General features: G+C 38.4%; 1 protein-coding gene across 1 annotated transcript in view; it reads left to right on the forward strand.

Annotated features, from left to right (window-relative positions):
* The window catches only part of cacna1ia (calcium voltage-gated channel subunit alpha1 Ia), a 132,789-nt gene that overhangs the window by 12,401 nt on the left and 99,940 nt on the right, over positions 1–20,448 (forward strand). The window contains exons 3-6 of the mRNA XM_079826914.1: positions 8,635–8,732; positions 10,597–10,756; positions 18,810–19,152; positions 19,604–19,696. Of these exons, the coding sequence (XP_079683040.1) occupies positions 8,635–8,732; positions 10,597–10,756; positions 18,810–19,152; positions 19,604–19,696 (694 nt within the window). The remainder of the gene's footprint in view (positions 1–8,634; positions 8,733–10,596; positions 10,757–18,809; positions 19,153–19,603; positions 19,697–20,448) is intronic.

The following is a 20,448-nucleotide window of genomic DNA, read 5'->3' on the forward strand; positions in this document are numbered from 1 at the left end:
CATTCTCTGTTTACATTACGCAAACTGGTAAAACAAGAAATGTCTCTCAAATTAAATCAGTGAAATTCCTAATAGTAATTCCAATAATTACAAATTGCATTCATGTTTTTTCTAATTTTAAACAGCAACAACAACAACAAAAAACTTTATATTGCCACACAAAGGTTGCCTATAAGATTTATTTAGCAACCACAATCGCAAACAATATTGAGATCCATGTTTGGATATATTAAAGGTATTTACTGAGGAGGTTTGATCACAGATTTAGTCGCAGCAAACAGCGCAAGTGGCTCATGATAGAACCCAGACTGGTTGAATGAAACTTTCTTTTAAGCAGAATATCTCAAATGGAGATCACTAAACTCCAGCTTACTTGTTTGTTGGTGTTTTCAGATCATTGGCGCTTCTTCCGCAGTGTAGAGAGAGCACTTGTAAAAATGAAGTAGGCTAAAACACTGGGCAGAAAATGTATCCTTTTAACAGAAAAGTTCTGATTGGGGGATTTTAATCTGGCAAGCTCGTAGTAGAAGTTTGTAAAGACTAGTCTGTAATGTTTTGTCTCTCTTTTTTTCAACAAAAATAGAGATTTTGGTAAAGTTTTTATTTTTTAACTACATTTTAGTCTCTGCTCTGCTTATTGCGTGTTGATATAGTCACAGTTATTGTTTAATGACCTTATTGTCGCCTCGTCATCATCCCGTTTTAGTCACGGGGAAAGGTTTTTGACTAAAAAATTTTTGTCAGATTTTGTCAACAAAATTAACGCTAGTTAGCATTAGGAGTGTGGGATATTGAAGAAAAATGTGATATGCGATATCCTTGTTAAATAATGCGATATTCGATATAAGATACGATATTGCTTTAAGTGTGTAAAATCTAAATTTAAAGCATTTAAAGCATAACCGACTGTGTTTACATGAATATTTATCAAGACAGCCATTTGGCATAACTGTGTGTGTATTTGACAGTTTGAGTGTGTAACACGACACAAAAAAAAAAAGGCTTGTGCACACGTTTCGGTGTGTGTGTGTCAGACAGCAGACAGCACGAGACTGCAAGGAGTTGTTTTTCGTAAGTTGAGGTTTCGTGAGTTTCGTGAGTTGTTTTTTATTGCATTTAATAACTCTTTTTAACGTCAAGCAATTCACATAAGTAACAGTCGTGTGCCCAGTCTATTCTCTGCTATATGCGTCGACCTAAAACCTATTAAAATCATTCAGATATTGTGTGCCATTGCGATATGCATATTGCGATATGTACATTTGCGATATTACGATAATTTCGATATATTGTGCAGCCCTAGTTAGCATTAATTGATTTTATACCCTGCTGTGGGTAAAATTTCCTGCAAACTATTCAAAATTAGCACATTTGTGTTTGGAAGTGTGTCTGTCTGTACGGGAGGGACTGCTTCTATAAGAATGTTATACAGAAAGGCCTCCTGCCTGCAGGTTTAATCCCTCCAGGTGTAAAAGGAAAGGGATAAGCTCATCTCTCTATAGGTTTATGTATGTCTGTCAATTTGCATGTGTCTGTGGTGGTTAATTTGTCCAAATGTAGCTTGTTCAGTTCTCTCATGTCCCTCTGTTGAAGATATCCGGTAGGCATCATGGTGCCTTTCAGGGTCGGACCCTTTTGCCATTAAAGCATGTTTGTGTAAATGGTGTTAATGTCAGTGTGTTTGTAGAGGGGAGAGATCCTGCTCTCTCGGGTATTCTCACTCTATATGACATTTCAATCGCCAGTCTGACATTTCAACTGATTCTACACTGCAAAAAAAAAGGAAAAAAGCTCTGCTGATATTTTTGGATCATCCAACCTGGTCAGTCTGACTTCTGCCTGAATATTTGCCTTGAGTACAAGTGTGTACTTGTACCTCCTGAGCGTGAATGTGTGTGTATTCACCCAAAGCCTGCATTTATGCATCTAAATGGAGCCGTTTATTTCATTCCTAATCAGGAACACTGTGTGTGAAGAACTCTACTTAAAGTGCTACAATGTTGTCCAATTATACACCCGTCTCATTGGCTTCACTCTGAAACAAAATAGCTTGTCGTGTACTGTTCTTCACTTAGCTGTCCAATCCCCTCTCTGATCCTCTATTCTAATCAGCTTTCTTTGCATGAATGAATAATGTATGTATGCTAATGAGAGGGCCAGCTGCTGTATGTGATTAGCAGGTGTTTATTGAGTGATGGACGGAGCACCTAAGGCTCTGCTTCCCTCAGCAGGCCCGGGCGTGAATGAGTAAAGATGTTATGGAAATTCAAAATGAAAGAGGAGAAGAAATATTTTTTCTACTAGATTGAAATTGAATGAGATGTTCAGAATGAGTGGATGCCTTCATGGATACCACTGTTACAGCAGTATCGCTATTGCCAGTGGAACATTTTTTATTGGGGTACTGTATTTAGCATAGTATGTACGATAGTAGATATTTCCAAATAGCTTGAGGTACTCGGCCTGAACTTGTTTGTGTAGATGCGCTTGTGGCTCATACTTAACATTGCCATGTATTATCTGAGGTTAGTGAAAGAGATCTCGAGGGATCTCGAGATTTGTTTTTCAAAGAACTGCTTATGTATTTACATTTAAGCATTTATCCAAAGCAACTTACAGTGCATTTTAAAAGATCATTTAAAATATTAATGAATACTCTAATAATATATACATAATACTACTGCTCTTGACCCACCAGAAGCACTGATTCAGTTGCTATCATGTTGTAAGACATTATGGAGATATTATGGAAAACTTTGGACAGTGATGGAGAGAGAATAGGTGTGCTCAGAGAGAAAGGGAGACACTTGAGGGGAAAAGAGAATGAAGGAGGCTGAGTAAAAGGAAAGAGAGAGAATGAGAACAAGTCAAGTGACGAATGCACATCAAACTTAGGAGTTTTCCTGAAGCCATGCTGGTCTCAAGCTTTTCAATAATTCATGACAGACATGCAGAGAATTTTAGTGAGAGAGAGAGAGAGAGAGAGAGAGAGAGAGAGAGAGAGAGAGAGAGAGAGAGAGAGAGAGAGAGAGAGAGAGAGAGAGCGGGATGGAGAGAGTGTGTATCTGTGTGTATCTTAACATAGGCTCAGCTCTAGCCGAAAATGTGTTGTCCAGTGCTTTGTAGAAATAATAAAACAGCAGCTTACAGAGTGGTTAAAAGCAGTTTATAAATGCGTACATTTCAAATTAAGAATAGCCTTTATGGAGAAATAACCATTGTAATCTTTAAATATTTACTTGGTTATCTCTAAAGCTCACTCAAATTTGTTTTCAGTATGTCATTAGACATGACGTAATAGTGTATTAGAAGGTCTTCGTGCTAGTTCTGTCTGTTTAGTCATGGACTGACTGTGCAGTAAAGCTGCTGCCTTCAGGTTTGAACAGTTCAAAATTGTTGAGAGTTTTATTGTGAGGGTTTCCTCTTGTTAACATGTTTTTTGAAAGTGATGGGTAGTATAGTCCTAGACTATCTGGGCTGGTAACCCAAAAAGTTCATGGGACGATCTGCAGGGTAGCCACTTAAACTCCGGTTTCTCCAGGCTCGTTGTCCCTATTGCTGTACAATAGATCACCTAATAAAAAAAAATATATGAGCTAAGAATATCTGAAGTTTAGTGCACTCTTTGTGCATGCAGTGAATACAAACAGATCAAGGCTATATTTGTGTGAGTGTTCGTACAGAATTCTCACGCCAATTCATTCATAAACAGTTCTTAACATCCCGCTTTACATGCATGTTTGTTTATTAAACATTTTGTAATAATTCAATCAGTTACCAATTTATTTAATGCTCTCAGGTTTTCCATTTTAATACATTTGCATTGGGTAGCTTGACCCACACTGAAAATCCATTGGACTAAAATTCTACTCCTTTGATATAAATGCATATATCAGACATGGATGGGTAGAGATTAAGTGTGAGTTTGCCGCCTATTATTTGAATACATTTGAAATGTTTTCTATTATGATACAGCCAGTTAAATCAAGTCTTTTTTTGATTTTGAAGCGTGACTTGGATTATGATTGTTTTGATTAATTGTGGAAGTTTTGAAAAATGTAATGATAAATTCCTCAAGTTCCACAAGAAGATCCATAAAAAGCATCTTATCTGGTTGAAATCATGGAATCACCTTAGAATTACAGTATTCAGCTGCATTGTATTGGGAAAGCGCACAAGTCATGCTGATTTACTGTGATTTTCTTGCATCACGCAGCATTTTTACTTCGACATGGACAAAAGAAAATTGCTTGTCACTGGAATCTTGTCTCATCATGCATGCCTATAGAGACAGAGTGACACGCGTCATAATCTGAAAGCCACGCCCACCATGAAGCGGCCTCCTTGTCATTTCTGACTTATAACAAAAAACAGAACAATGTCTAAAAGCTGATATGTGACGAAATGTACCGCAAACAAGCTAAACAAAACCCAGAACCAAAAACCCAGAATTTTTATAAGCTGTTGACACAAAAAAACGAGCTTTTAAGGACACAAAAGTGGATACAGGCAATTGAGACAGGGCACGACATGTTATATTACTCTGAGAACTACACCCACTAGAGGGGAACGTAACCAGCGACAGGAAACATAATGTATAAAACTTACATTTGGATATTTGACTTAGCTGTGACAAAATGTTTACTGCACACATCGGCATACTGAGACATACGGAGTGTCAGGATCCCAAAATTTACCCATTCTTCCTGCTGATGCTTCACGTCTTATTGCCTGTATCCACTTTTGTCTCCTCGAACGGTCGCTGTACACCCTGTCACATAGCAGCCTTTAGACAGGGCGTGGCCTAAATGTGCTCTGTCTCTATGACATATGTTATATTTGTAATGAGAGAGCTTTTGCTTATTTTTATGAGGATTTGCATCTGTATTATGAAACATTATACCCTGGAATTTATTATTGTTAAGGAGTATGTCTGTCACTGCTTGAGCCACACACATCCGTGAGCCACACAAGCAGCCGCAGTGGTGTGTGTGTGGCAGCGTCCCACTACTTTTCGAGTGCTGACACCGCTGTCAGTCAGACAGTAATTGACATAATGGGATTGTCAAGCTCTACAACAGCAATGGAGTCGATCGTTCATCTGTGGTAGTACTACGAAGGAACACAGTCCATGTCCTTGTTCTCTTTCTCTCTCTCTCTCTCTTGCTTTCTGACCTGTTTCCAGTCGGAACTCTTTTCCCTTAAACCAAGTCTTTTGGATAAAGCCATGCCTCTAGGGTTATGAATATCCCATAAGCCCTTTGTACAACTTTTATTAACATCCAGTCTCACTGGTACAGTCATAATGATTGGTTACTTTTCTAATCAAGGCACAGCATGTCCGCACCTGCCTGCCGAAATGCAGCGCTTGCAACCAGATGTTTAGTCTCCATTGAATATTTTAATTAGCACTTTGTTTCTACTCACCGGTGGATTATAAACTGGAATTCACTTTAGTGGTAATTTTTTGCAGGGTTTTTGTTTGTTTGTTTTTTTTCTTATGTTATATTCATTAAGTACTTTATTTTTTTTTTTTTTTTGTCATTTACTCTGACTAAAATGTGTCTTATTTTATTTGACAAGAAATACAATGTTAATAAAGTGAAAAATGAAACCAAATATTCAGTCTTGCATATTAAATTAAATATGTATCAACATTTTATAAAAACATTTCAAAACTTTTGTTGTATAAACCTGAGACACAAAAATAATGATACTGAATACACAAAAAATTATTTATGCTTAAGTTAATAATGTATTAATAATTTAATCTGTTAATAATGTAAACATGTATTAGAACTTTACAGAAAGAGCGTATTCACAATGCATTCTGACAAGCGCTGAACTTAGTTTGAGTTAACTTGTGCATTCACGTCATTGCCAGCTGTAAACGTTCTGATCTGATTCGTCCTATGGATATGATTTGGATGAGTTAATTAATCCACTAGTAAAGCTCTTCATTTTACTTTTGTGCATTCACTTTTCAGCTTTAACTCACTCAGCTCAATCCCCAAATTCCTGATATAACTGCATTATTTGAAACAATCATAATCTTTCTAGATTGTCCTTTTCTTCTCATTTTTTTAAATCGTTAATGTGGTGAAGAAATGGCACTTGTAGTGTATGGACTGCTTTATACAGGAAAATGTTTAGATTAAGTAGTGGAGACGATGTGAACATGGACTTTACATGTAACAGAGCAAACTGTGGGTGAGTCTTCCGTCAGTTCGCTTTCTGATTGGGTATTGTTTCGTTTCATGTGATAATCTCCAGAGCGTGCTCGCATTTTTGTCCTCGGGGTTCCCCCCACACAACAGGATTTCTGATTGTAAATATTCAACATGTTGAATACTTACTATTTGAGATCGGTGCAGCTCCGATGTTCTTCCAGGCAGATTCAGTCACTCTTAACGCACCTCACAACACAGGAAAATCTGATAAAATAATCTGTAGAACCATCAAGATAATCTGGACTTTACCTAGGATTGTTGGAAGGGGATTAATCGGCCCAAAATCACCCGATTCTATTATGTTTGTAGCCAGCACTACATAAAAGCTCATCAGTAATTTTGTAGATTAACACCATTTCACCTGCAATGAAACACAAACATCACATTTTAAACTGTCCAATAACATGACTACCTGTTTAAATCCACATTGTAGATTTTCCCCTCAAACGCCATTTGCAGATTCCATATGGGCCCGCAGATCATTCCCGTTAAAGTAAACGCTACTAAATGGTTTAATTACATGCATGTGAGAAGGTTTTTGGCAGTGGAGCGGCTCTAGAGAGCTGTGGAGTATTTCTCACTGTGTGGTTATGTAGACATGTCGAATGTGTGACTCCCTGTGCTGATGCTATGAGATGCTGTCATTATATTCTCAGTGGCCGGTGTGACTCATTCGTCCCGTTCTGTGACTCAGCTCTCACCGCAGATGCCTCCCATTGAAAACCATCTCATGGAGATGGAGGTCAAAGGGAGGCTGACGAGATTGGTGACATCACCGGAGGTGTGCCTGCTTTAAGATGGTCCTCACTTGGGTGGGAATAAAGTGGCTGTGCGTGTGTGTGTGTGTGTGTGCTGTTGGTAGCACAACAGCATCTAGATTTGTTCGCTGTGATGAACCATGCGGATTAAATGGGAGATCAACAGCAGATAATGTCTGGTTCTGTCTGGGAAAAGAAACCCTCTGGCCTCTATTTTCAAACACACCATCCCACAGGGCCGTTTGATGCAGAGAGCAGTCAGTAGCTATTCCAAACTGCTCTCACAGAGACGAGAGAGATGAACCCCACCGCTTCAGTCCCTGACATAGTACACATGGTCAGATCAAGATGAACAGCGTTGTGCTTAGGGTTGGGTTGCATTAGAATGGCCTGTTGTCCTCCTGTGTGTGTGTGAGAGAGAGAGTGATGAATGGAGGTGTCTGATTGTGGTGTGGTCTATATGAAAATGCTGCTCACCTACAGTGGATGTGACCTGGTGCTGAAGATGGAAGCAATACCAAATTCCTTTGGATTGCTAATGAGCCACAGGACAAAATAAAACACATGGGATGAGTTGATATACATACACTACCATTTAAAGGTTTGGGGTCAGTAAGATTTTGTTTAAAGAAATCTCTTGTGCTCACCAAGGCTGTATTTATTTGAAAAAATACAGAAAACAGCAATATTACAATTAAAATTTAAATTTAAAACAACAGTTTTCTATTTGAATATATTATTGTATTAGTGTCACATGATCCAGAAATCATTCTAATGCTGATTTGCTGCTCAAGAAACATTTCATATTATTATCAATCTGCTGCTTAATATTTTTGTGGAAACAGTGATACATTTGTTTCAGGATTATTTGATGAATTGAAAATTCAAATAAAATATAGTAAATTATAGTAAAAATATAATTCAAATAGTAAAAACAAATGTTTTTACTGTCATTTTTGATCAATTGAATGTGTCCTTGCTGAATAAAAGTATTAATTTCTTTCTTTCAAAAAAGAAAATCTTACTGACCCTAAACTAAAAAAAAATTGGATTTATATGCAATATATTATTTTAAAAAATGTATAACATAAAATGCCTGGGAAATATAAGGTCATTAATAGAATAATCAAATGTTTAACACTGATCAATGTGAACTCCTCTGTGCAGACCGTCAGTTTTTTCCACTCAAATTGTTATGACATTATTTTTAATGAAAAAACAGACAAATAAATTGTTACAAAAATTAAAGTACATGCCATCTAGCAGGTCAAAACCCCTCTAAAACCATTACGTTAGACCAGTCTGACCAGCTAAGTAAGTAACGAAAAGGGTGGCAGAAGCCAGTGTTGAAGTCGAGACCTAGTCATTCAAGGCAGTGTAAAGACTAAGTCCAGATAAGGTTCGGATTCCACATTTTCATGGTCTTGGTCTCGTCATGAACTTGAGAACATGGGGACTCAGTCTTGACTCAAACTCGACTCTCTTCTGGTCTTTGTCTTGACTTGGTTTTTAATGAGCTGGTCTCATCTACACTGGCAGACACTGGCAGAAAAAACTACTTTTTTTTTTGTTTTGTTAGTTTTTTTTTTTTTTTTTTTCAGTTTGTTTACACTTACAGTAATTTTCTGTATGTTTCTATTTCTCAGGATGGTGGAATACTCCCTTGATCTCCAGAACATCAACTTCTCCGCCATCAGAACAGTGCGTGTACTCAGACCTCTCAAAGCCATCAACAGAGTACCCAGTGAGTAAACAACACATGCCCCGATTCACTGTGTGTCAGATTTTTCTGGTGTTAATGCCAAGCCTCAAAAGCATCCTCATGTGTCAGCATCAACCCCTGTCCTATCAAAGCCACGGTAGCATGCATTGTGTAGCTTTGTGTTTGGCATGCAGGTCTTCCAGAGCAGCAAAGCTGGAATGAATCAAAGAGGATTTCAGAGCTATTACTTCCCTGCCACCACCATTAGCATAGCCAGATTAATCCCCTCCTGTAATTGGGTAGAAAAACAGTTGTCCTTGAACAAACGCCATAATTCATATTCCTCTGCTTCACGTTCACACCCATTCAAAAACTTGTGGCCTTTTTTTTATCTTCCATAAGAAGCCCAGGATTTATCAATATTTCAGTGCCCATGACCATGGTGTAGCACATGAAATATAAATGCTAACTGAATTAGCTCGCATTTGATTTTGCTGCTCAAAGTCTTGATGAAGTGATAGTGAGTGTTCAAGGGGACGGATTCAGGAAATGTTTGTAGAATGTAGGTCTTTGCGTGTCTGGAAATAAAAAGACACACACAAACACAATGCATAAACACAGTTACACACTCTCCCTCATGCATGTAGGCATGCATAATCAAATTAACATCCACTTATCTGTGCATGTAGCATGTCAAATTATAGCAAGGTTTTATACAAGGCTTCGTAAAAAGGATAGTTCGTTAAAAAAGAACATTCAGTCATCATTTACTCATCATCATGTCATTCCAAACCTGTATTTTTTTGTATCATTTTCTGTGAATTTGCAACTGGATATTTTAGTTAAATGTTTGCAAACTCTTTTTGTCGGAAAAGAGATGGACATTTCAGGCAATTTTAAAAATCCAATGGCAAGAAAAGTCATGGAAATTTCTAAAATGATGATACTCTCAGAGGTCAGTAAGATTTTTATTTGATACCTTTATTCTGCAAGGATGCGTTAAATTGATCAGTAAAGACATTTATAATGTTAATGATTGAAAAGATTCCTATTTCAAAAAAATGCTATTCTTTTGAACTTTTTATTCATCAAAGAATCCTGAAAAAAAGTATCACAGTTTCCACAAAAATATAAAGCAGCACAACCAATTTCAACATAATAGTAAGAAATGAGAAATATATTCAAATAGAGCATAATAGAAAATATGTGCATTCTCTCCTGTTGTTGTTAGCAACTGTGATTGCCTTTTCTGTGAGCGGCCAAAGACACAATTCTGCTTCCATTCCAGAGGTCCAGATATTCACAGCACTAGACCCTTCACCTGTCCGCATTGATGTTTATAACATGTTTAGTGTTTCCGCACACCACACCAGTGTGTTAATGTGTTCCATCAGTGTTGTGTTCCTCCTCTCTCATGTTTCCCCCAACCCCACACACTGTGGTAATCACATGCTGCTGTTCTCCAATCAGAACAGACACACACCCTTCATTCAATCCCAGCAGTGCTTCACTACACACATGAACACACCATCACTCACACTAACAATCCCACTGTTGCAGAAGCAAACATAAAGTTTTATGATGACATACTCGCAAGAGTCACAACAGGGTGGACGGTCATAGTAACACAAATTGTTATATGCAAATAAAATTACAAAATGATGTAAAAAATAACCTGAGAGTGGCAATGACATTAACTCCGCAATGTGACAAATGTATGTTTTCAGTGAAAAGCTGAACATTGATTTTATGACATTTTTGCTCAGTAATATTATAAGGTAGTGTCAGAGACAGGAAAGGTTATTACATTTAATGAAAGGATACGAAAATCCACTTTTTCTAGAAAAATGAATATCATAGGGTTGTTAATCTTTCGTATCATAATCATTTTTCTGTGTTTGTATAGGTATGCGTATCCTGGTGAACCTGCTGCTGGACACTCTACCCATGCTGGGAAATGTGCTTCTGCTCTGTTTCTTTGTCTTCTTCATTTTTGGCATCATTGGAGTGCAGCTGTGGGCTGGACTATTAAGAAATCGCTGTTACCCAGAGGAGAACTTCACCCTGTGAGTACCAAAAGAGGAGGGCTGTTGGGCTTAAGGGAGTGTGTGTGTGTGTGTGTGTGTGTGTGTGTGTGTGTGTGTGTGTGTGTGTGTGTGTGTGTGTGTGTGTGTGTGTGTGTGTGTGTGTGTGTGTGTGTGTGTTGTGTGTGTGTGTGTGTGTGTGTGTGTGTGTGTGTGTGTGTGTGTGTGTGTGTGTGGTGTGTGTGTGTGTGTGTGTGTGAGAGAGAGAGAGAGAGAGAGAGAGAGAGGAGAGAGAGAGAGAGAGAGAGAGGAGAGAGAGAGAGAGAGAGAGAGAGAGAGAGAGAGAGAGAGAGAGAGAGAGACTGAATGTACGGTTCCAATTTAGATTTAATTGCGAAAATAGGCACAGAATCCAAACTGTGGGTTTATTTGGATTACAGTTTAGGTTTACAAGGATAAAAAGATTGAATTTAGGAGGCCGGATCTTCTAAAAGATGCATTTCAGAGTGCTTGATCACTCCATCATTGGATTGGACTTGTATTTCAAATGTCCTCTCTTTCTAAGAATGGATACTTGATGTGATCAATGGATATTTTGGGATCACGTGGACATTGGGGGCCAATAAACAAATGATTCATTCAATTCCATGTTATCCTTGTCGTATGTTCTCAGATTTTTTTTTTTCTTTCAAAAAGTTTTAAAGATGTAAACTAGTCTTTCTTTCACTCATCTTCTCGCTTGTATCCTTGTTTTTAATCTCTCCTCTCATCTTTTTGTTTTTACTGTCTACCTGCCACTAAAAATGCAAATGTGGTTCCACCCAGTCGATGGCTCCAGTTGATTAAAACTCAGATTGGCGTCCATATTCATGAGTGGGTGTCTGCCTGAGGTTACCGTGCCAACCGTGGTCTGCCTGCCTCTCGCTGCTGTGTGATTGGATTTAAAAGGACTCACAGTGCATGGCAGTGTGTGAGACACCCTGTGCGTTTGTTTTTACGCGCGTGTGTGGGATAAAGAAGTGCATGTCTGAGTTTACACATCAGATGAGGTCTGATTGTCGTTTATTGTCTTGCAGCAAGTATATTTACGGGCTGGCACTACAGTCAGAGGATGATGAAGTGTTTTGAAACGAGAGTCTATCATAGTCTCTTGAGAGAATGCCTGACTTTCTTCTGTTTCGTACATTCTGTACATTCTTTTTAAAATGTGCATTCTCCTTTGGTGGAGAATTACTTGTTTTTATGGGGTTTGAAAGAACAAATACTACACTGATTTATTTCAACGTATCATATAAGGAATTTTTTTAGCTTTTGCAGACGTTTACTGCAAATGTTAGATCACAATAACTTTTATTTGGCTTCAAACATTACATAACCATAACAATGTAACCATACCAACAGTTAGCTGCTGGAGCACTCTCCGATTATCGAAGCTTATGTACCATCATAGTTAACTTCATAGTTTTACATATATGTAAGTATATCAAATAAACATCTTAAAAGATACTATAAGCAATTTCAGCCATTTTGTTATTTCAATTATATAGCCATTTTAATCATATTCCCTCTCAAAACCCGAAGATAAGGCAGTTGCCAGCATTTGCTTGCAAACTAGTTTGTAAGAATGCTTTGTAAGCTTGCTTTACACTTTAAGTTATTACATTTTATTGCATTTCAATTACTAGTTTGTTTCAATTTACCTTCAGAAGTGACCCATTTGTTCTCATGTAGACATAAAAAAGCAGTTTTTGTGATATTCGCAAGTATTAATGTAAATCTACAAATTAAATTTGCTTGGATTAAAATGAAAGGTGTGATTCCTCATGGCACCTATTTCAGCGATGTCTATCATGTAGTTGCTGATACCCTTTAGGCCTGTACACACCGAGACGAATATCGAGCACGCTTATCGGCAGCGTTTTTCGTGATGTTTTTTGGCGCGTCTTGAGTGTTCACACCCAAGCGATTTTCACTGGCGATGCGCCGAGTGAACGTGCAAATTCAGTAGATAGCGCTCCCAGTACACAAGGTGGTGCTGCGGCACTTTACGCTTCTGACACTTGCTTGTCACACAGAAGAAGAAGAGAGACCGTATTTACATGCTTGCCAAAACCAAGCACGTAAATACTGTCTGTGTGAAAACCGTTCACACACTTTTTGCTAACTGGCAAGCAGCATTAGCAGCTCATCTTCTTCTTTGTCTACTTACTACTACTTCGTCGTATCAATGTGTGCTCGGTAAGACCGTTTTGTGCTTGAGCGCCACCAAGTCGTGTTTTACTGTCACTTCAGCAGCTCCAGGCACGTGAACAAAAGCGCCGATCTCATTGGTCGGCCAGTTTTTAACGCGCCGCATAAAAATAAAAAATGAACCAGAGGCGTTTTTTTTTTTTAAATTACGCTTTTACGCCTGCCGTTTTGCACTTCAGTTCGCACACTCACATTGGCGCCCTTTGTTTAGTCACGAGGCGTTAAACGCGCACGAAAATCGTCCCGATGTGAACAGGCCTTAAAAGTCGCAATGAAACAGAAGTAAGGACAGATCTTTATTGACGTACATCTGTGTGTAACGTTTAATTGAAAAAGAAAAACTGTAAGGCGGGAACTTGATTTTGACGTGGGCATTGCACTCAAAAATAAATGCGAGCTTGCATTTGATGGGATGAGGTATAAGCGAATGGAGAGGACTGACATGCTTCTCCAGAAGTTAATACGATTAATAACATGCATTTAGAAAATTTTTCATTTCATGCCGACTTTAAGACCATCAACGTTAACTAAGATAGAGGCACTAAAAATACATCTTCTTAAATTGAACCTTTGAAAATTACTTCTAATCTGAGGCTCGATTTATACTGCATTCCTTAACACCCACCCACCTGCGACGGCTCACAAACAGCTTGTCAGTCATTGGTCCATTATCCCCATGTGCGAGAGCAATGTCATTGGCAGTGGAATGGCATTTTGTGCCACAGTGGGGTGTTAGCGGTGTGCCACGCTGGGCTGTGCGTCTTAGTGTGCTGCCACGCTGTGCCCGAGCCCTGGCACTGGAACAAACATCATTCACACTCCAGCACTCCTTGCAGAGCCCTGACAGACCTACTGATTCTCTGTCTCTATGTCTTTCTCTCCCAAACCCCTGGTTGTCGCCATACCACTGAGCTCTTTAAGGAAAATGGTGCCGCGCAGTCCGGCTTGACTGTCGTACTGAAAATGCAGACTTATGTTTATAGGAGAGTTCTAGAAACACACAAAGCCCACGTTGGGAATTCATACGTCTGGTTTGATGATTGATGCATTGGATCAATTTGCCATATCACCGGCATTGATTAGTTTTGCGAGTTGGAAATGTGCACACGCATATCCTCGCACGAGTGTCACCACGGTGGTCTACCTAGACAAATTGCTTTTTCTGGTGTAGCCTGATATACCATTGCTCATTACTGGTATCGAATGGCTCCGATCTTTTGGCTGGCGTGTTGTTGAAGGGCAAAGGAGAAATGTGCTCCACGACAGCAGAAACATTCTTGCCCTTTATCGAGCTGCGTGTCTGCGGAGGAATCCTCCGTCCAAATGGGGAGAATTACACCCTGGGGATGATGAACCAATCCTTTCTTGGCATCCAATACCTCCAACATGGCTGTCATGGGAGCTTTGTGTATGTGTGTGTGTGTGTATGCATTTAGATTAACTGTCTAGACCTCAAAGCAATAGAGGCATTGATTGGTCAGTGTGACTGTGACTTGCATGTGCTATACTTATGTGTGCTGTGCAGAAAAATGGCATTGTATGTTGCTGCAAATACATGGATATGTGTGAGAGAAACAGAGAAAGAGGATAAGAAGGAGTGAGAGCGGAGGAAAGGGAGGGTAAATAGTCATTGTGACCCTGTTATATGAATGAGAGGGTGAGTAGCTGATGGAAACAGCTATTTCTGGGCAGTAAAACACTGTGATTAAGGGGCAGGCTGCCCTCAATGGGTCACTCCGAGAGAAATGGGCTTCACACACATGTACACTCTACACAAGCTCAGTTGCTCTGTGAGTGAGTCCATACTGGATACTGCTCAGGACAGGGGCCATATTCACAAACCATTTTATCTTACCACTAAGAGTTTATAAAAATTGTTTTATTAACAAAGTTCGGGAGGAGCATGTTCAATAGCTCTATCTAATCACAGCCGACTCACCTATAGTTAGCTTGACAGTTTTCTGCATCCTCCGCCACACCGACTCCTCACTCTCGGCTGGTTCCTATTCCCAGGATACGGGGAAGTACCCTGGGTTTGGGCTAAATTCCGAGCTCGGAGCCTCTCCTCGGACAGCACGCCAAATATGCCTATTTTACTCTTTTACTCCATTTTCTTATTAATCTATTTATTTATTTTCAAAGATGTATTTTTGGCATTTTTGCCTGATATGACTGTGAGTAAACAGGAAGCGAAGTGGGATCAGGAAAGGTTCACAAACTCGAACTCAGGTCACCCGAGCTGCCCATCATCAGCGCCGACGATAGGATATTATTTTCAACTTGATTGCAATGTTTTATTCTCCATCATTCAATGCATTTTGCCTGTACATGAATTAACGTTTATGTTATGTCATCGTAGATTAATATCTATAAATCAAAATATTTATTGCATTTATGATGAAAAGGCTCAGCACCCAAGGCTCTATTGCCTGTTATTACAGTGTCTTTGGGCGGATTGCTGAGGCAGATTGCCAGCAACAACTATTTTAGGATTTTTTTGTGATTTGGTCTTCGTGTCCTCTTGACTACTCCTAACGGTTCACAGATTTAGGAGCTAGTTTTAGTTAGGGCTGGCGATATGGTCAAAATTTATATCACAATATATTTCTTCATTTCGGTCGATTCGATATCATTCCGATATCGATATGAACAATATAAAAGCCTCAGAAAAACTGCCAAGAACGCCCACAACGGATGTCTGTACCTACAAACTTCTGAAAAATGTATTTCCCAAGTCTATGAAACCTCCTCCTATGTGTTTAGCCTTCATACAAACAAGAAATGTGAAATCACTGTCAAATAAACAAAAGACTCTCAGACTTACCTTATTGATATTAACATCTTTAACTTTTAAACTATAACATAGGCTGATTATATTATTCTAATAGATTGAAACAAAAGTGCTTCAGGATAAAGAGTGCTCAGAGTTGCTGCAGATAAAAAGAGTAAGCAACAGCAAAAACACATGTTGCTGGGGAGCGTAACGAGGCGCTGAGTGGTTTGCGTTTTTACCGGAAACGCACCATTATTGAAAAAAATGATATTGCGATATACAGTGGGGAGAACAAGTTTTTGATACACTGCTGATTTTGCAGGTTTTCCTACTTACAAAGCATGTAGAGGTCTGTAATTTTTATCATAGGTACCCTTCAACTGTGAGAGACGGATACCCCCCCCCCCCCCCAAAACCATTAGTAACACACTACGCCGTCATGGATTAAAATCCCCCTGCTCAAGCAAGCGCATGTCCAGGCCCATCTGATGTTTGCCAATGACCATCTGGATGATCCAGAGGAGGAATGGAAGAAGGTCATGTCGTTTGATGAGGCAAAAATAGAGCTTTTTGGTCTAAACTCCACTCGCGTGTTTGGAGGAAGAAGAAGGATAAGTACAACCTCAAGAACACCATCCCAACCGTGAAATATGAAGGTGGAAACATCCTTCTTTGGGGATGCTTTTCTGCAAAGGGGACAGGACGACTGCACTGTATTGAGGGGCGGATGGATGGGGCCATGTATCGCAAGATCTTGGCAAACAACCTCCTTCCCTCAGTAAGAGCATTGAAGATGTGTCGTGGCTGGGTCTTCCAGCATGACAATGACCCGAAACACACAGCCAGGGCAACTAAGGAGTGGCTCCGAAAGAAGCATCTCATGGTCCAGGAGTGGCCTAGACAGTCTCCAGACCTGAACCCAAAAGAAAATCTTTGGAGGGAGCTTTGAAAGTCTGTATTGCCCAGTGACAGCCCCAAAACCTGAAGGATCTGGAGAAGGTGTGTATGGAGGAGTGGGCCAAAATCCCTGCTGCAGTGTGTGCAAACCTGGTCAAGAACTACAGGAAACGTATGATCTCTGTAATTTCAAACAAAGGTTTCTGTAACAAATATTGAGTTCTGCTTTTCTGATGTATCAAATACTTATGTCATGCAATAAAATGCAAATGAATAACTTAATCAAACAATGTGATTTTCTGGATTTTTGTTTTAGATTCCGTCACTCACAGTTGAAGAGTAACTATGATAAAAATTACAGACCTCTACATGCTTTGTGGGGAAGTGGGGAAACCTGCAAAATCGGCACTGTATCAAATACTTGTTCTCCCCACTGTATATTGATATTGAATTATTGTTCAGCCCTAGTTTTAGTGCTAAATACTCTTAGATTAAAAATGTAGGAGTCCTAAATATAGGACTGACACGCCCATTATTTTTAAGGCAAGTTAGGAGCTACTTTTAGCCTTAAGATAGATGGCTGCATCTATCTATCTAAAACTTATAGCTTATATATATATATATATATATACTGTATATATATATATATATAAATTTTTTGTTTTATTTTGTTTTTTTGTTTTTTGTGTGTGTATATATATATATATATATATATATATATATATATATATATATATATATATATATATATATATATATATACACACAAAAAACAAAAAAACAAAAAATTTATATATATATATATACAGTATATATATATATATATATATATATATATATATATATATATATATATATATATATATATATATATATATATATATATATATATATAAGCTATATGTGTGTGTGTGTGTGTGTGTGTGTGTGTGTGTGTGTGTGTGTGTGTGTGTGTGTGTGTGTGTGTGTGTGTGTGTGTGTGTGTGTGTGTGTGTGTGTGTGTGTGTGTGTGTGTGTGTGTGTGTGTGTGTGTGTGTGTGTGTGTGTGTGTGTGTGTGTGTGTGTGTGTGTGTGTGTGTGTGTGTGTGTGTGTGTGTGTGTGTTTTGCATTAGGAATGTGCGCAACGACTAATTTCATTAATGTTTAAACAGAAATTTTGTCTAAACCTCCAGAGACAGTCTGTATATGCGATCCATTTGAATAGACTACTTAATCTATGAACAGTCAAATCCCATATTGAATGTAACTAAAAATAGGTCAAGATACGTGAAATGTCCTTGCCTTGCGTTCTCGTTGTATATTAAACTTGAGCGTTCACTTAAGCATCATTTGACATTACAGACATATTTATTCAAATCAATAAGTCAATCGGCTGTGCAGGACCTATATATTAATATCCAATAGCCTATTATAAACAGATTTCCTCAAATAAAAGGTATTCCACATTAGTCATCATTTTAAGGTATTGTTGTTCGTTACCATGGCAATCACTTGCGTTTTTTAAGTATCTGTACAATTAGCGGGTGGCAAAATCCCAAGAAAAGCCTGACGTCTACTGACAACTATACATTATTTAACCATATTTTCTTTGTTATGATGTTGATATAGCAACTGTTCAAGTGTCAAGTAAGTTTCATTCATAATGTTTCTCCTTTAATCTGATTTTTAAAATTGTACCGTATTTTCCCTCTTGACCGGTACTATAACAAGCCTATAAGCAAGCTTAATTGCTATTATACTTTTACATAACAGAGAAAAAAAAGCCTTTTGTGTAGGCTTTCAAAATACTCCCTCTTCCGAATGGACATTTCTCTGAACCCGAGTGCCACAGAGAAAACAAACGCATGCAAAATCTGAGATAAAATGAAATGATTTTGTTTTCTGCTGAAGATACACTTTTCAAAATAATGTATTCATTTTAAGATGTAACATTAACATGACAGTAATTTATACATAGACTTTGTAAAAATATAAAGCAAAACATTAAATGTGCAAAAACTAGTATTTTCAAGTCTACTAGCAGCAGCAGTATCGTTTAATCGCACATCCCTAGTTTTCATATGTGTATGTATGATTATATGAATTATTTCTATACATATTTAATGCATTTTAATTTTTAGTTTTTAACACTGTATTTCCAAAAACCTTGACTTATCCCCTCGTCTTGTCCTCAGCACATCTGGCATCACCCTCCCCGCCCCATATTATCGCCCTGAGGAGGATGACGAGCGGCCCTTCATCTGCTCTCTGGCTCAGGATAATGGCATCATGTCCTGCAATGATGTGCCTGCTCGGAGAGAGGGCGGACGAGAGTGCTGTCTTGATAAAGACGACGCGCTGCACCGTCAGGCCCTGGGTCTGAGTGCGGAGCCGCTGGTCAATGGCAGTGCCTCTGCAATGGGACTCTGTGTGAACTGGAACCAGTACTACACCCGCTGTCATACAGGACACACCAACCCACATAAAGGAGCGATAAATTTTGACAACATAGGTTACGCATGGATCGTCATATTTCAGGTATGAGGCTGAGCCAAGTTCCATTTGTTTAAATTATACATCTGATTCAATCTATTTCGGGTGATCCTATCATAAATCAGAAGCGCTAAATATAAAGTAAGTTATAAATGCGCATTTTATATATATAACATATTTTTTCCCCCTAATCCAAACTAGTAACTCAAACCATGTTTGGATGAAGTCAGTACTGCATGTGACCACTTTGCATGTGTAGTGCGTTGCAAATGGACAACAGTGCTTCCACTCTTTTTACACTCTTAACACTTTTTACACTCTTAACACTTCTAACTGATGTGCATATATTTGCTATATAGATTCTTCCCTCAAAATCTATAATTTACTTCATTATGAACAGCAGTTTGTCTCAACTAACAACTTGTGATGGATCATCCGAGACTAATCTTACCAGGTGTATAAAGAGTCTGAATGTGGTCTGATCTGGTTTGTGCAGGTGATCACGCTAGAGGGTTGGGTGGAGATCATGTACTACGTCATGGACGCTCATTCCTTCTACAACTTCATCTACTTCATATTCCTTATCATCGTAAGTTTTTATATGTTGGCATGCATGTGTTCAGAAATGAAGCATGTGTCCTAATTATTGAGAACTTGTAGTCTGTGGTTTTATATGGCATATATAGTCTGGGAGGACCTGAAGTTTGGTGACCTTTAACAGGGCCAGAGGGTAAACTGGATGTTTGGTCTCACTGGTAAGAACAAAAAGGTCATGTCTCTTCCCTGGACACAAAAATAGAGCCTAACACGTCACAAGACTGAACCTTTCAGCACAAAGCCTACTAATTAGGGATGCACTGATATTAATATTCTGGCCAATACAGATTAGACAGTGATTATTTTCATGTTATGGCTGTTAACCGATAAATATCTAATATTAAAATTCTATACTATTTTGTCTAAATTAATACAAATAAAAAATAATACTGCAGTCAACCAATTTAAATGTAAAATTAGGCATCAAAACATTAATGTACAGTACCAAAAATGGCTTTTCATTTTGATATGTTAAATAAATGAAAATATCGGCCAATAACTACTATGGCACCAATATATTGTGCATCCCTACTACTAATTATTTATTTTTTTCTTCCCGAAAAATAAAAAATTGGGACTCATATTTAGTGTTTAAAGTGCCATCTGTAAGCTCAAACTTAATACAGTAGTTTTAATGCAAGGCCACGTATCAGCTAATAGATATTTAAAGACAATATCCATTTGATTAGTCCTGCCATATGGCGCATTGCAGCTGAAGTTTAAAATTTTGAAAGGCATCACTGC

This window comes from Gobio gobio (assembly GCF_949357685.1).
Source record: "Gobio gobio genome assembly, chromosome: 1".
Taxonomy (NCBI): Eukaryota; Metazoa; Chordata; class Actinopteri; order Cypriniformes; family Gobionidae; genus Gobio; species Gobio gobio.